Source organism: Schistocerca gregaria, chromosome 7 (genome assembly GCF_023897955.1).
Source record: "Schistocerca gregaria isolate iqSchGreg1 chromosome 7, iqSchGreg1.2, whole genome shotgun sequence".
Taxonomy (NCBI): Eukaryota; Metazoa; Arthropoda; class Insecta; order Orthoptera; family Acrididae; genus Schistocerca; species Schistocerca gregaria.
The window spans coordinates 64419555-64438220 of record NC_064926.1 but is presented as its reverse complement, the minus strand read 5'-3'; the positions used below and the strand labels follow the sequence as shown (position 1 = coordinate 64438220).

Here is an 18666-nt window from a genome sequence, read left to right as displayed (position 1 = left end):
CGCGCGTAAATAATAGTCGCGTTAACCGTATCATTTTATGGCATGCTACATTCGTTTGTTTACGAGTATAATCCGTTCCATTCATAGATTGTCAGCATCTTTGCCTTATGTATGACGTCATTCGTCAAAGCCGATGGGTTATCCGAATAAATTGCATTACAAAATCATCATTTTCACATCACATCGTTCTCTACCTTGCTACCGAAGTATATCAACATTAACAAGGACAAATGTATCGTATTACTAGAGCAAATACACATTCAGCAGCAGAAAAATGTTCGAAATTGCCTTCCCTACACTATGTTATTCATGTAATTTTTCGTATTTAGAACAGCTGTTGCAAGCATACGGCAGAAATAATTGACAAGGAGCAGTCGGAACATTTTCAGCTATTTACGATGGTGGTTGGCCCCGCCCACTCTGGCTGCAAAAAAAATGCGATCACCTAGAAGCCGCCTCGTTCTTATTTTACATACATAACAAGAATTGCTACACGTTTCTGCTGACACTTGGTTTTTGAATGCTGGTTAGCCGAAATACGTGTGACAGAGTTTGCGACACTGGTTAGGTCTTTAGTCTGTATCCAGATTTGCAGTTCCAAAAAACATTAACCTTTGACGTGGGTGGAGGTACACAAAAAGGGGAACGAAGGGGAGTTATTTCTGCAAAATATGACTTATGTGATAAAAAGAATTTCATTTTCCAGCACAGTGAAAAATTGTGCAATGTGGCCCAACGTATTTGCAGATACTTTGCACTTATATTCCGTCGTAAGATAACAGCCGGCTACTGTGTACTGATTAAGTTTAATGTAAATGTAGAACAAGGACTTAAACTAATTTGAAATTGATGTATCACTATTTCTAAGGCAGTGCCAGCAGTTTACAAACTTAACACGTCGCACCACAGGTACATTAATTACAACGCCTGAACACTGAAAGGTTAGTTGACAATCCGAAACTAGTTTCATAATTTTCAAAACGTTATGGTAGCCACGTTAGCGCTGGATTAGTTGAGTAACAATGATAAAGTTGCGAAGAGGCATGTAGTATAAACTTAAATATAAGTCAGTCCTGTTATTTAGTTAAAAATGTTTCTATGAATATTTGGTACTATGCATAAGGAACTTTGGCGCATTTCCCTGAACTTCGAGATGTCAAACCCTGAATGAATGTGACAGGTGTAACTTTACCACGAGTTTATAACACTGTGTGTTGTGTTTTGGGGTCATGCCCTTCAGAAGACGGATGTTTACTGTTGGTGTTCGTTGTGCCGTCAGTAGCATGCTTCTTTTTACCGTCCACAGTTTGCAAGAAATAAATTCTCTTAGTAGTAGCATGTTTGGGTGACAATTCTCAACACTTAAATAAAATGTGAGCCCTGGTCTACACACACTCAATACTAGAAACGAACATAACTTTATTCTCCGTAAGCCATAGATGTATGCTACATGAAGCAACCCTTCTTATGCAGGGTTGAGGCTTGCCAACAAATTGCAAACTTCAGGGACATCTCTCACCCTCTCAAAATTTATGGGCAACCAAAGGATGAAATTGACTGGCAGCCCCCACTAGTCACTAGTTAAGTGTCTCAATGTTGCACATACAAGTGAAAATTTTATATGTGCTTCATAGTTATATTTTAATGTCATTTAATAATATTGCTTAGCATAGATTTTTGTTTCATTCAGGTCTAACCATATGACCAGAATATGACAAAGTTGCTAAGCTGAAATGATTCTCCCTCCAAATCAAGCCACTCATACAAACAACTTACATTGCAAACCTGTCTCTTCATATCACAATATGTTTTAAAATATAATTATATTAAAAAGATTCTCACAATATGATCTGATAAGTTCAGGGCAGTGATCTTTGTGAAGTTTGCTATTGGAAAAAAATAATAAAAGTGAGGTTAATAGATGTTTAGTGCATATCAGAAAGTCACATAAATATTGAATCATTTCTTCTTGGTAGATAAGAGGTAATATCGTGGTACTGCAGATCTAGAAAGATTGGCTATGTATATAAAAAAATGGAGTAGGTTTCTGGCACTTTAGATTGTGAAATATTATGTGGAACATCTCTTAATTCCATTCTTCAGTACTGTAGGTTTCTGGCACTTTAGATTGTGAAATATTATGTGGAACATCTCTTAATTCCATTCTTCAGTACTGGATCAGGAAGAACAAATGATTGTAGTACTGGTAGATCACAGGCCACCAACAATATGTATCTAAAGATCCATAAAGTAGCTGCTGACAGCTTTTATAAGGTTATGCAAATATAACTGGAGCATCATTGTTCATGGAAAGTAAAATAAGTAATTTCTGTCGGATAGTTCTGATCATGAATATCAGGTATTAGTTCTAGCTTTGGATGATTTGACATGTGAAATTACCTATGAGAATTTAAGGATTTAGTGCAACAGCCATAGAAGGAAGGGTAGATTAGGGGTTTAACGTCCTGTTTACATTGGGGTCGTTAGAAATGAACATGCCTGGACTGATTTAAGAAAGACATAGAAAAAACAGCCAAACTAGATTTGTATTTGGACTCACCAAGTCCATGGTTATCTGACTGTGATGGGCAAATGTAAACCGTAAAATATGTGTAACAGCTAAGTATAGATCACAGAATGAAAATCTGATACCCCAGGATCATGAACAGTGATGCAATCACAGTTATTGAAGAGAAATTACATATACAAGTGTAATGAATGGATAATTCCTATGGTTAAAGTATATTTTTTAAGAAAAGACCAATACCTGGTTCTGTGGAAATGCTGCAGTGTGTAGTTGAAACTCCATTACCATCAGTATTCTAAATTCATCCAGTCCATTGTTAAAAAAAGTGAAAACAGACATAATGCAAAACAATAAAAAAAATGTGACTGCAACAGTGTTGAATATTATTAAGTAATAAACCATCAAACCTAGCAGTCCACTGAACTTCAGTGTTCCAAAAATAGCTCTGGCAGAAATCATAACACTTTCAAATTATTTGCCACCAACTTCAGTCAGTACTTCTTCACTGTGGTGGCAAACGGAGCAACCAAATACAGATGCATTGGGGTTACTTGTGCAGACACTGCATGTATTGCCAACAAATGTTTGTTTCAAAAATACAATCCCTAAAGTGACTGCAGAGTTCATGAGATCCCAAATGGTTTTAAGTTTGCTGACTCTGATGGTGTTTGGAGCAGAAGAATGAAAATCTTATCCTGGCTTTACAGGATTACCCATAAGCTATCTTCATTATAATTCGGTGACTTGGGGCTACACTGGGGCCACTGGTAAATTTTGTTATTTTCAAGATTAAAAAACTGTTATAGAAGTGATATTTGTTTGGAATATTTGTTTTAATGCATCTATGGGTGTAAAAATACTAACCTGTGTATTCACGGGGAATAGTTTGAATTTGAGAGGAAGAAAGAAAAAGAAGAAGAAGAAAAGGTAAGAACTTACTGCAGTATTCTTGTAAACAGCAGTCAATGATAAAAATAGCTTATTGCATTACTATATTGAACTTTCCGCATGTAATTGCTACATCTACATGATTACTCTGCAATTCACATTTAAGTGCTTGGCAGAGGGTTCATTGAACCACAATCATACTATCTCTCTAGCATTCCACTCCAGAACAGCGCGCGGGAAAAACGAACACCTAAACCTTTCTGTTCGAGCTCTGATTTCTCTTATTTTATTTTGATGATCATTCCTACCGATGTAGGTCGGGCTCAACAAAATATTTTCACATTCGGAAGAGAAAGTTGGTGACTGAAATTTTGTAAGTAGATCTCGCCGCGACGAAAAACGTCTTTGCTTTAATGACTTCCATCCCTACTTGTGTATCACAAGTGTCACACTCTCTCCCCTACTACGTGATAATACAAAACAAGATGCCCTTTTTTGCACCCTTTTGATGTCCTCCATCTATCACACCTGGCGAGGATCCCACACCATGCAGCAATATTATAACAGAGGACGAATGAGTGTAGTGTAAGCTGTCTCGTTAGTGGACTTGCATCTTCTAAGTGTCCTACCAATGAAATGCAACTTTTGGCTCGCCTTCCCCACAATATTACCTATGTGGTCTTTCCAACTGAAGTTGTTCGTAATTTTAACACCCAAGTACTTAGTTGAATTGACAGCCTTGAGAATTGTACTATTTATCGAGTAATCGAATTCCAACAGATTTCTTTTGGAACTCATGTGGATCACCTCACACTTTTCGTTATTTAGCGTCAACTGCCACCTGACACACCAGACAGCAATCTTTTCTAAATCACTTTGCAACTGATACTGGTCTTCAATGGACCTTACTAGACGGTAAATTACAGCATCATCTGTGAACAACCTAAGAGAACTGTTCAGATTGTCATCCAGGTCATTTATATAGATCAAGATCAGCAGAAATCTCAGAATGCTTCCCTGGGGAACACCTGATACCACTTCAGATTTACTCGATGATATTTACTCGATGATTTGCCGTCTGTTACTACGAACTACGACCATCCTGATAGGAAATCACGAATCCAGTCACACAACTGAATGAGGGAGGGAATATAGGTATGATAAAAAGCAATGTTGATATATTATTCCAGTTTTCACAGGCACTGTCAGTCTGTCTTGTGTTAGTACATATCCTACTGAGTGAAATCAAAGTTTAATTTAACCATTACCAAGCGATCCTAACCGAAAATAACCAGGCATCTACAGACACATTAGCATATTACACACAGTATTTGAGCCTCACAGTACATTGTTCATGAACAGCTGACAGATGACCTTAAAACATTCACAATAAATATGAAGCAGGCTCCTGAAGAGAGCATAGTGAATAAACTGCATTAATCAATGTGACTGACTTCAGACATACTGTGAACAGATGTGAAGCAAACATTTTAACATCTTGACTGCCAATTGCATGAAATATAACGTGCGCAAAATTTTTTCTGTGTGCCACTTTAACCAATGAGCGAACCCACAACATGCTTTGTATACATGTAAAGAGTAGCTGGCTTTATGTTACCATGTTAAACACCTATGAGTAAACTCACAGTTAAGTCTTGGTTTAGTTAAATATTGATAAAATAAACTTACATAATATTAGTTAAAGCACATTTTAATTAACAATAATGAAATAAACTTCTGTCGTATTTCTCAGTTGACACAGACAGGCGTTAACCCACAGTAACAATCCATTTGAAACATTAAACAGCACAGTTGCATCAGATCCCAACCAGCTATTCATTCAGTTATTAATTATCTAAAAGGTAACTGCTCCATTGTGGGATCGTGGTGTTAACTCATAATCTGGATCATTTTCTTGCACAGAATGTAAATTTTTCCTCACCTAGCTCGTTATTTATTTTATATTACTGCTGTTCATCTGGACGTATGACAATGCAATTTATCACTTTGTTAGCTGAAGTAAATGAAGGAATAGGCATGGGCTTGCCATTGCAAAACAGCAATGAATGAATGAATGAAATAATGCAAAACATTTTTATTTATGCTTGGCACACTTTCAACATAGGTGTGCCTGGTCGAAGGTTAAGTAAAGACAACTTGCAGGTATATTTTCATTTAAAGCTCTGCGAAATGAAATTGCCCCAGGGCCTCGATAACCCCAAAATGCCATGACAGCCGGTCTCCTGCTTGACTTCAGGAAAGCCTTTGATGCTGTTCATTTCTGTGTATCACTTACGAAAATAAAACAGTTGAATTTATGAAAGACTGCAATACTATGGTTCGACGAATATCAGTAAATCACCAGTGGGTCAGAAAAGCTGTCATAGGAATATGCTAATTGAGTTCTTCAAGGTTCCGTTGTTGTTGCATTGCTTTCCTTAATGTGCATCAATGACTTTGTATTTCTGCAACATTATTGTAACTACTACTACGACAACATCTAGTAATGTCTTTGTGCCACTTATAAGAACATTGTAGCTGGTCTATCAATTACGAAAGATTACTGTTATTTATTTTTGCAATGGACACAAAACTTTTTCCACAAACTAAATGCTAAGAAGTTGCAGGCAATCCTTATATCACAACAAAAGTTTGTAAAGTTATTACTCCAATAATCTTTGATATCCAGTCAGCTTATCCAAAACAGTAAAAGTTCTTGACATAATCTTTGATGAGCACGTGCATTGGGAAGAGCAAACTATCACACTGTGCAAGAAATCTTTTTCTTGTCTACATACAGGCTGGCTGAGTTTCCGTTATGGAACAGATGTATTTCACGGTAAGGGTGGAATTTCCTATACCTACTGTTATTTACTTGTTTTTATTGGTCATTGCTACTGATGTGGATACTTCCTAAAACAACTGCTCAGAGTTTAATTTAAGTGTTGTGCAGAACTTATGGAATTTCACATATGAAAACAAGATCTTTTGTACAAGTGTAGTCTGATGGGCTTATGTGAAACAGCTTTTATTTGTATTAATTCCCAAAATGATCAGTGTGCAAAATCTTCTACACATACAACACAGTGTCCCCTCTGTCTCCTTGTAACTTATGACAGCATGATTGATTACTGGTGCTGAGATTCTGTCACCCTTTTTGTGCTGTTGACCAAAGTGTTACTGGAAATGCGCCAAAACTGAGAAGAATGTTTGAGACTGCTACTGCTTCCATACACAATGTTTGCATTTATATCTATGCCTTCACATTCATTCTTGGGTACTGGAACATAGTTCAAGTATCTGTTAGTTAGATACCTGAAATTTGTGAATGTGTCTCATCACTAACACTGGTAAGGTCATGTCTGAGTTTAAACTGTGAACCCTTCTTGAGATACATGCATGAGCCTCTCCCTTTGAAGAAAGTTGTATAATAAAAGCTTATCCTTTTATGTGAGGGTGATATTACTTGTTGGATTTCTGTATCTCTTGCTCTGTGATGCAAGTTATTGTATGTTTTAAGGACTGAAGTTCAATTATAAGTAACTGTATTTTATTTGTTTGGCTGTCTGAATATTTTGAGGAAAGATTTTTAGAGCCGTATCAATTACAATGTTACTTATCCTTGTGTATTGTTTCTGATTCTGAAGAGTAACAAGCAAGCTTTTTGATGTGATAAAATCTATCTTTTGTGAGCTGATTAGTAGTTTTTGCATTAATGGGCAAATTTTTTAAGCAGGAGCAGCAGCTGTATGGGTTTATTCTAATAAAGACATAGTCCTCCAAACAGTGACAACATGTGTGGCCCTAGCCCCATCTACTATGCTCTGTCTAATTAGCTCAACTATCATCCCCATGCAGCCCTGTTCAGCTGTATACCCTTTCTCATGAGGTGCCACCTGTCAGTAGGCCAACTGATACCAATGCAGCAGGCCCCAAGTCAGCCACCATAGATGTTATCCTCAGCCCTGCATTAACACACTTGACAATGATGTGAGAAAAGTCAGTGGAACCTCCTAACATAGTGTCGGATCTCATGCCCGGTGCAATGCAGCAACTCAATGAGGCACAGGCTCAAGTTGTTGGAAGCCCCCTGCAGAAATATTGAGCCATTCTGTCTCTGCAGCCATCCATAATTGCGAGATCATTACCAATGTAGGAGTTTGTGTGCAGACTGACCTATTGAGTATGTCCTGTCCCGTATATGTTCGATGGGATTTGTGCTGGACTATCTTGATGGCCAAATGATGAACTTGAATTGTCCAGGATGTTCTTCAAACCATTGTGAACAATTGTGGCTCGGTGACATGACATTGTTATTTGGGAAATGAAGTCCATGAATGGATGCTGGTGGTCTCCAAGTAGCCAAACATAACTGTTTGCAGTCAATGGTTGGTCCAGTTGCACCAGAGGAGCCAGTCCATTCCCTGTAAACACAGCCCAAACCATTATAAAGCCACCACTAGCTTGCACAGTGCCTTGGAGACAACCTTGGTCCATGACTTCATGGGGTTTGCTCCATGCTCAAACTATACCATTGGGACTCATCTGACCAGTTCACAATTTGCCAGTCATCTAGGATCCTACCGATGATCGCAGGCCCAGGGAGGTGCTGCAAGTGATGTTAGCAAAGGAACTCACGATGGTTTTCTGCTGGCATTGCCCATTAATGCCAAATTTGGCCACACTGTCATAATGGGTATGTTCGTTGTACATCCCAATTCATTTCTACCATTGTTTCACGCAGTGTTGCTGGTCTGTTAGCACTGGTAAATTCTATGTAACATCACTGCTCTTGGTTATTAAGTGAAGGCTGTCGGCCACTGTGTTTTCCACGGTGAGATGTAAGCCGTGAAATTTACTATTCTCAGCAGGCTCTTGACGTTGTGGCACTTGGAATTTGAATTCCCTGACAATTTCCAAAATGGAATGACTCTCACATCTAGCTCCAAGTACCCTTCCTCATTCTGAGTCTGTTAATTCCTGTTGTACGGCCATAACCACTTTGGAAACCTTTTCACATGAATCACCTCAGCACAATTCTTAGCCTCTGCCAATGCACTGAGCTTTGATACCTTGTGTATGCAATACTACCGCCATATGTATGTGTCCGTATTGCTATCCCACAGTTTTTGTCACCTCAGTGTACAGTACTATTAAGGTACAGCTGGTCGTAGCACTGGAACAGTTCAGCAAAGTGCACAGTATTGCCACTATTTCTGTTTTCTTCTCACTCACTGTCTCATCTCCAAGCATTCCGTATTATTTCTCGTTCTTTCTCTGTCATTCAATTCCCACAGTGCTGCTGCCGTACATTTCTGTTAGTCATTATTGACATTTTTTCAAGAATGTAGTCAGGAAAAGCCAACACAACGTTAATAAAACTGGAATTTCTGAAATTCCATATATTCATTATTATTATTACTGTTATTATGTACTGTTCACGTGTTACACTTATTGTATTGCTAAAACATGTTGTGACGCCATGGATGACTGTTACAATAGGAGTGAGGGCATGAAGGCCGCAATCTAGCTTGGTGTGATAAATACATAAGTAAATAAATGTGTAAATGAAATAAGAGCAAGAGTCATGACATATTTTCCCCCCTTATTATCTTATGAGATTATCTTATGGGATGGTACTTCTGAAGTAAATATAGTGTTTATTCAGCAGATGCTAACAGTAAGATTATGGTGTTGAGTAGATAACCTCACTTCTTGCTGAAGCCTATTGAAGGATGTTGGAATTGTCGCACTCACTTCCCAGGGCACTCACTCATTAATGGTTGTTTCTGACATGGAATACAGAAATTTGATGTACACACAATCAGAATACAAGACAAAAATAATTTTCATTTAGATGTTGCTTCCTGGAATAGGATTTGTGAGGAGCCATGTGCACTGGTAGTAAGACAACTGTCAATCACACATCTGACATAAAGGAATAAATTGGGAATAGCAACCAATTCAAAATAAAATTAAAAACATACCTCATTAATCACACTTATTATAATCTAGGCTAGAAATGTTCCATTAGCTACAGGGCAAGGAGCAGCCAGTGTAAAGGTGCATGACAAGAAGTACTTAAATATGACTGATTATTTACAGATTTAGATAACTATATTTTTCAGAAGTCTCGGTATAATAAGCTGGTAAGCTGTCAGTAGCAGATAAAAGGCAGCCATTATGTCTAAGTAAGGAGGCAGCAGCCACTTTCAAAGTAGAGCTTTCTTGCTAATTTACTTAATCGAGTTTAACTGGCATCAGCATCACTAGCTGTTAATACAGAGCCCACATTAATTTTGTACATTTTCCTTGTCTTTTGTTAATGTATACCCTGGGTCATCCCACATCTGTAGTGTTCTCCTTTTTGATGAGATCTGCAGAACATAATGAATAAATGATCTGAATGCTCAGGGTCATACCCTCACAGCAAATATTAGTCAACCTTATATGCTTGGTAAATAAATCAACTTAAATTATGCTTTCACCGTTAAGTCCTCAATGTATGACGGGAAGGAAAATGGTGTCTCCTATCAGTGTAACCTGTACCACTGAATATTTATTTTGAATGGATTAAATACCACCTCATTTTCAATTGTGTTGCACAGAGTTTGTGTGTACTTTTTTTTTTAAATATGAAGTTATTCAACAGGTTTGTGAAATCTATTTTGGTTGTCACAGGTCATGGCCACAAGCTCTCCTACTGTACCTCTGAGAAGATCAGAGGATACCGATACAGTGTTTAACAGCAGTGGGTCTCCTACATCTTCTGCAGATGGGGATAACATATCAGGTGTGCCCCTGGTTTCAGACCTCGAACTGAATGACAGAAGACATTCGGAAGGAGAAGGTCCTTTACAGGCGGCCAGTAGTACTTCAAAACAGGACTGCAGGGGCACCACTGTAGATGACCTGCCAGATGAACTGATGCTGGAGATTTTCTCATATGTGAGCTTCAGTGAAAACATTAAATTTTTACAGAAGGTGTGCACTCGCTGGAGAATTCTGGCCCAGGACGCTCATTTGTGGCTTCACGAGAAGTACATTATCAGGTAAGAAGCTATGATTCAGTGTCACTTGCAGACAGTGATGAGGAGTCCAGAATGAGCCTTGTGCAGCTAAGCCTGTGCTATGACATTGAGGTCTTTTGTGGTGGCATCTTTGTATCAAATCACCTCACTGTTCAGACCAAATCGGATTGGAGTTAAAATTTGAGCTTTCGAAGATTGACGCTGTCTTCTTCATCAGGAGAGGACTCTCTGCTGGGAGCAATGTCTGCTTCCTTTATTGCATTTGTGCTGAACTCGTCATCGGTCGGGTGATGTCACCCAGAGAACAGGAGTCGTGTGCACAAATGCAGGAAATCGGTAATGTGGCTGTATGCCTACTCATCCTCCAATGGCCCGTCATTGAGAAACTGACGAACGATGAGTTATAACTCCAGTTTGATGCCATCTGAACACTGAAAAGATGTTCTACAGAGTCCGTGTTGTTTTGCATCTTCCTGGCAGATTAAAACTATGCACCAGAGCTGGAACTGAACCCTGAACCTCACTTTTGTGGGCAGTTCCCTCACCAACTGAGCTACGGGGGCATGACTCATAACCTATCCCTACAACTTCAGTGTGAACAAGACCTCTCCCAACATGTCTCCAAAACTTTGCTTCCAACAGGGCTTCTCCCATACTTTGCAAGTCCACGAAACTGCCCTGCATACATTGTAGGACAAACAGCCAGGGAAGAAAGAATGTCGCAGAGAAGTGTCTTAGCCACAGGACAGAGGGACTGTTTCCATTTCCACAATTAATGCAGAAGTACTATTGTGAAATCTGGAAATTATGAGATGATGTACTGGCGAGACTAAAGCTGTGAGGGCAAGACTGGGACAAGGATTCAAGAAGCCATCAGGCAGACAATTTTAATGTGGCAGGAAGTTTAAAAAATGACGTGTATCATGTTTCCATCTACTGAATCAATATTCATTCTCTCCTTACATCTTTATATTGAATTAATATTGGTTCTTGGAGCTTCAGCAATCATGTACGTAATGTACTACTTCACTGCTATAAGCTGTTGCAGGGTATCTCAACACTGAGATTAATATATCTGAAATAAATTATTGTAGGTTCTTTGCGTTCTTTCTGTTCTTGGACATTTGAGCTGTTGTTTGGTATAGAAGACAGAAGATGTCTGAAAAAGACTATTTTCTTATAACATGGTCTTTTTGGATAACTATATCTGAGAAAGTTCAGATGACTCTCTTTATATAAATTTCTGTTTATTTTCTCTTGATATGCCAGTAAATAAATATTTAGTTGTCTAAAATGAGTATACTTCTTTAAAAGTAGTCTCCTCAGTTCTTTTCCTTTAATAGTTTCTTCTCGAATCAGAATTTCTTAAGTTCCAATGCAAAGAATTGGTATCGACAGCTTTAATACAATTCGGTGACAGAAGCGTATCTTTCAGTTGACAGTGAGTATCGACTTTCCCCCTTTGCACACAACAAAATTTGTTTACAATGAATATCTTTTGTATTTAATTTTGCAATAAAGAACTTAAGATATCATCACAAAACAGTGGACATTTTCCTGCCATCACCTCCTGTCGACTGAAAGATTTCTCTGTCTGACAATGCAAATGTCGAGTTGAATGAAAATGATGATACTTCATCATCACTGCTCCCATAGAGATTGTACCTGGGAAGCATCAGGGAAGGGCAGGTATTCTCAGTTCCTGCCCTCCAGAAAGAAACACGTTACTGTGAGAGTAAAATATGTGACATTTGAAGTTTATCAGCAGACAGGAGTGTCACAGAATAAGAGATATTGAAGATTGCCAATGAAAACTATACCAAAAATTTGCCTTTAATATTGAAAGCTGTACTGAGATGTCTACAAAGCGGCAGGTCATTTAAGTTCATGTAATAAATGTACACTGTTATTCAATCATGTGAATAATTATTTCAAGCATACGGAAGAATCCAATAATAATAAGGAATATATTTAAAAAGAAGATATTTGATGGACAGTAATGTTTCACGATTTTGCCACCCAGAACCCTCTCTTTACAATATTCGCAAACTGAACTCACCTCACAGACAGGTGTATCAGTTTGAAGGAAGCCAGAAAACGTAATGTACACTGTCTAATAGAAGCAACTGTACCCAGGTGAATTTGGTGTGAAACCACGAAACTATTTCGCTGTTAACTGCTGTCTTCCTTGCAACTGAAAATTCTACAAGACTCTGTGCTCTAAAAGTTTTCAGTAACATTTATTGTGTTTCCAGACATCGTGGGAAAAAAAAAAAAGAAAGAAAGAAAAGGTGGACACAGAATATATTTGCAAGCATGTGATAGTTATCCACCTGAAAACAATATAATATATAAAAACTACACACTTTCAGTTATGTGCATTGGAGGTATGAGCTATATATTATAAAGTGGTAGCATCAGTATGTTTGGTGATTAATATACATACATAGTTTCAGTAGGTTTGATTAATTGTACTTTGTTTCCTCCACCACTCCCACTGTCATGAAACTAACGAGGACACAGCAGAATGCAGAAAACCACAATGTCTCAACTATGTAATGAGAATGGGAAGCAGGTATAAACTGCTACAGAACATTCTTTGAGGAATGACACCTGGTAAAAGAACATCATCTTGGCTCAGAAACTTACAATTTGGCAACCTTTTTGAGCAAGTAAAAGTGATTTAGTTATGATATTCACCAATATTCAGAATAGGTAGGCACTGGAAGAAGAAAAAAATAGCCAGCTGAAGAGTGGTTACAATATGACAATGATATACAAGTAAAGGGAATGGATTTGAAGAAATAAAGATGAAAGAAAATAGTTATGAAAGTTTCACGGCTGTTTTCGTTCTTCATTCCATTATTAAGAAGGTATACTGCACATGTCAAGAATGTATCCAGTGATAAATGCTCGGTTACCCCTTTACGTGAGCACTATGGGGCACATGTTACAAATTTCCCTTGTTTACTGTGTCCTAACCACAGACTTGTGCCGATGTAGTTCAGAATCTCAATTTAAAAACTTTTTTGAATGGGGTTGATGTGCAGCAAGTTTAAATGATGTTAAAATTAATGTCATACGATTGAAGAGAATGAGTGAATGTAACAACTTTTCTCGAAGCAACAGGGAACAAATGAGTAATAAACATAAGGGATTTTACAAAGTGTGATTGATCAAGATTGTATTGTTGCAAAACTTTAACAGATACGAGGACAACCGATGGAGTTTCTGCATGCAGTGATCTGTGATGCCACAATTTCAATAATGAGAAATAAGTTAGTGTAAGCATTTTACCCATACACAGTGTTTCTCGGGAGTGGATAAATTTTACATTCTCGAGTAACCGGTTGCCTAACTTACTCTATATTGGAGAGGCAGAAGTCCCATGTGAAAGTACACCACAATGCATATAGTTAATGCCAGTATGCTTGTTACATCCATTAAAGCATTAGGATAATAATAATGAGTGTGTAATGCTTAGCACTCAGCTGCACATCTTCTATTGTACTGCAATTGATTTCAGATAGAAATACTTCCCATGTAGATTTTGTTTCCTTATCTAGGATTCAGAAAGGAGTCACATTCCCTGGTGGTACGGTCCAGTCCAGTCCAACATAAAGTGAGAAGTTCAGATTCCTTACCAGTTCAAAATAAAATTAAAAACATGCCTCATTAGCCAGCCCGCCTCTGTGGCCGAGGTCACTAATGCATGCACACGTGGTGGCACTCGACCTGGGGATAAGCCAGTTCAAATTCTGGTGCTGTAAAAAAATTTCACTGCCATTAGTTGGTCAGAAAGGGGATGAGAGGTGGTGGCATAAAGTTCCTGATCACCATACTTTGCCCCAATGTCCTGATTTAAATACCAAACCTCTCCCCGCAGTGTCCCATGATTTGAGGCATGTGAGACTGTTGACGGTGTTTGGTCCATCAGATAAAGATATTAAACTCGGGGGCTCCCTTCCTGCAATTTGTGAGGAGTAGGCTGTATGCTGGCATTGGATCATCATCATCATCATCATCATCATCATCATCATCATCCAAAACAAACACACATACCCACTCACACACACACTTAGTATTACAAATATTGTAAAGGGGCATGGTGCAAATAAATAAACAATAAACAATGTACCTCATTAGCCACTCTTCTTACAGATCATCTTAATATCCAGACTCAATGATTGGAAAGTTTTGCTATCTAAGTGGCAATGTTTGTTGTCAAGTTTCACTAGAAGCAGTTATGTCCTGTAAAAAAGACTCTGTTGCTACAGATGTGGGTAATTGTTTTCTTTGAAAAATACCAGTGTAATCGGCCGGCTGGTGTGGCTGAGCGGTTCTCAGCACTGCAGTCTGGTACCACGCGACCGCTTCGGTCACAGGTTCGAATCCTGCCTCGGGCATGGATGTGTGTGATGTCCTTAGGTTAGTTAGGTTTAAGTAGTTCAAAGTTCTAGGGGACTGATGACCTTAGAAGTTAAGTTCCATAGTGCTCAGAGCCATTTGAGACCAGTGTAATCAGGTAAATATTCAGCTACCAGTAGGACATAAATGACAGCTACTTATTATAAGTGAATAGGCAACAGCCATAGTAGTGGCTTTCTTTCCAATTTACTCGATTAAATTCAGTGGGCATAAACATGTGTAGCATTAAGTAGCTGAATGGCTCCTTATAGTTATTCAGTTCACAGATTAGGTTTTTGTATGTTGTCTTATTTCATATCCCTGAAGGTAATCTTTTGTGGTGAGATCCACAGAGCATGATTAATGTTGATATATTTAATGAAATGGCCTACATGTTGATTTTCAAGTGGTATGTTTTGAAAACTCACATGCAAAATGTAGTAGAAATGAAGTCATTTTACTGTGCAATTAGTTAAGCCATCAGCAGCAAACTGATTTAAAATAAAATAGATTAACATAACTCACATAGTATACAACACTAAAAATCAGTTAGTTGTAGGAGATACGTTGGAGGGACCTTGTAATATATCAGAGAATAGGCAAAAACCTGCTTATTAAGTGTTTGATAGCAGACTATTACATGTTATATTTGTTGCCGTAAAGTAAATGCTTTATTTGGAACTGACAATAGTTAATGTAAACATTTCTTTCCGATATAATTTTGCACAATACGTAAGTAAAATATTTTCTGGAAAAAGTTTTGTCATCACATAATTTATGTTTAAAATGAAAAATAATTCCTAAAACCAAAAAGAACACTTCATTTAACTGTTTTACATTCTAAATTATGTTCATACAAACTGCAAATTTTGTAGTTGAAAACATTCACTTAAAAATATTGCAATTAGAAATTTACTATGCATGGTTACATCAATGAAGTATAATAATGAAACAATGGAAAATCCGTCATGGAATATGTTTTCTATTTTTGATGAAGGCCTCGTTAGCCGAAGGCTATTTGGCCTATCTCCAACTCAGCATCTCTGCTACATAGTGAGTAGCAACTATCCTTTTCATAATAGTTTGCAAATATGATAATGATTCTTAGGAAAAACATGTTGTTCAAAGGAAGTTCATAACTGCCATAATGCAAAGAAATTGGCAATATCTCTGTCTTGAATCTGTAATTAAATAACAACAACTGTTTTTACTGAAATATTAAAATTTTAGTGTCTTCTCCCAGGGGGCTTATGTATTGTTTGTGAGTACAATCTAGGCCACCAAGGGTGTCCAGCCCTTGCAGCATTACTTCCATTTCTATGCTGCAAATCTATCCTTTTACTAATCTTTTTCCTTCTTTACCTTTCCATTGGATGGTCTTCTTGGCGCTGAATGCTCTTGAATCTGGTTTGTGTTTCACACACTCATTTTCTTGCCTTCTGGCCTTCTACACCTTTTCATTATTAACTATATAGACCCCTTCCTTGGTTTGACTGATACTTCTTCTCTAAATTTTACTGCAGAGCGGTTCGTACAGGGAAGATCACCTTGTGCAAGATATATTCCACCTCCCCCTGTCTCTTTCTCTCTCTCTCTCTCTCTCTCTCTCTCTCTCTCTCTCTCTCTCTCTCTCTCTCTCTCCACCTTTCTTTCTTCCAACAGTACTATACTCAAAATGCCACATGGTAGCCATTCCATTGTGGAGAAGGGAGGTCATTAAGTACCTGCATGGCGGTAGTCCCCTGATCAGGCAGCGATCACACTGTTGGTGCCTGAACTGGAAATTCGTCATGCAAGCACAAGGAATATGTGTCCATCACGGTTGGGGCACAGGGACTCCAGCTAATGGTTTACTGGCCAGTTGTCATTTGTTGTGGTTGGATGGTTCATGTGGGGAGAGACTGTTCAGAGGTGGTGGTACAATGATGGAAGATTCACACATGAAGTGAATTAAACTTTCTTCCGCTGGTGGGTGCGCGGCCCCTGCAGTTTCTTCTGAAGATAAGACATATCATAGTGTGGAGAGGTATGGCCCCAAAAATGTTCCCTGTCCTGGCTATGCCATGGGAGGAACATACTGGTCAGAGAAAAGGCAAGAAATAGCTCCCCCCTCCCCCAATACTCGGTTTGTTCTAGGACAGACAGGGATTCCTTTTCAAATCAATGCCTTTGTTCTTCATTGAACATCTGGAGGACAGGCAGGTTTGGCGGAAATGAAAGCAGTTTCAAAAATGAAAAGTGACTCTGTTCTGCTGGAAATGGCCGCCCTGCTCAGTCACGGTAGCTGCTTGCCTACGATGGGCTGGATGATAATACTGTCAGTATAGCCCCCCATAAAAGTCGGAATATGATACAGGGTATCGGTTTTCACAGAGTTCCTCCTTTTACAGACTGATGATGAGTTGCATGCTAATTTGGAGCTACGAGTGTGCATTTTTCCCGTCATGTCCAGCAAGGACCAAAAGATAACAGAGTGGAGACTGGACACTTCATTTTGGCCTTTGAAGGTAACTTGATGCCTGAGAAGGTTAAGGTGATGGTGTATTGCTGTGATGTCAAACCGTGTATTCCTCCTCCTGTACAGTGCTACAAAGGTGTGATATGGAAACATGTCTTCATGTTGCAATTCCAGCCCACTCTCTTGGGATCCTGGCCACCCCCTGCACACAAAAGCTCATTGTACCCACCCTCACCCCCCACTTGTATCAACTGTGGGGAGCACAATTGCCCCCATACCCCAGACTGCACAGTTTTCAAATGCAAAAAGAAAAACCAAGAATAAAAGACCTTGATTACCTCAAAAGGCCAAGTAGAAATACCATCACATACATCCCTTTTGTATGAGAATGATGTATGCTACTGTTACAGCAGTGGCGTTCACTTTAGGGCCTAGGGGCCTAGGTGAGAACCTGGTGGTTGGTGGTCTCCTACTGCTTCCTCCACACCCCCTTTGGGAACATCAACTCCCTATCTGTCAGGGATGTCAGTCCCCAACTTCCAGCCAGAGAAGCAATGCCCTCCTCTGGCACTCCTTAAGAGGAAGGGGTTCCTCGGGTTGTTTCCTTCCCAAGACTCTGCTGACCTGCAACCATATGTCAGCTGGTGGCTGAAGGAGCCACAGGATGCAGGTCATAGGACTTGATGTTCCTCCTCTGTCCCAGAACCTGGGGCAGACAAGCTCTCGCAAAAGCTAAGGACTAAGAGTACAAGAAGTAGTCCTCCAGAATCATTCAGAACAGATGTGTAATGATGGAGTATCTGATATTGATAGTGTAATCCACCAGTGCAGCTCTAGCAGTTTTTTCCACCAGTTGGCTCAGCTACATCATCTTTTGTGCAATTTCCCTGCTTTTTCCATTGCTTTCCAGGAAACATATTTCCCAGCAATGCGGACTGATACCCTCCTCAGCTATCCCCTACTCCATATGACTGTCAGGGCTATTTCAAGAATTGCACTGACTGCAAAAGAACATCAGGTGGTGTTTGCACATACATTCTGGGCTCTTTCTAAGCAAATGTATGCCACTCATCATGATTTTGGAGACTGGTTGTTTGTGTGAAGACATTTCTGGATTTACCATCTGCTTCTGACAAAGTGTCCCAGAAAGCTTTGTCTGCCCTGTGTCCTCATCTCATCCCACCATTCCTAATATTGGGTGATTTCAATGCCCGTAACCCTTTGTGGGCTGGAAATATGACCACTGACTGCTGTAAAGCTGTCAAAAACTTTCTCACAGAGCTTGATCATTGCGTCTTGAATGCTGATGTTCTCACACTCTTCAGTGTGGCATTTAGGTCTTATTTTGTCATTGA

The 18666-nt window shown here is 39.0% G+C and overlaps 1 protein-coding gene across 2 annotated transcripts in view; it reads left to right on the top strand.

Moving 5' to 3' along the window:
- The first annotated feature begins 436 nt into the window (after positions 1-436).
- The window catches only part of LOC126282071 (F-box/LRR-repeat protein 17-like), an 81397-nt gene continuing 63167 nt past the window's right edge, over positions 437-18666 (top strand). For both annotated transcript variants that reach the window (XM_049981517.1, XM_049981516.1), the window contains exons 1-2: positions 437-941; positions 10097-10467. In XM_049981517.1, the coding sequence (XP_049837474.1) occupies positions 10100-10467 (368 nt within the window). In that variant the 5' untranslated portion in view covers positions 437-941; positions 10097-10099. The remainder of the gene's footprint in view (positions 942-10096; positions 10468-18666) is intronic.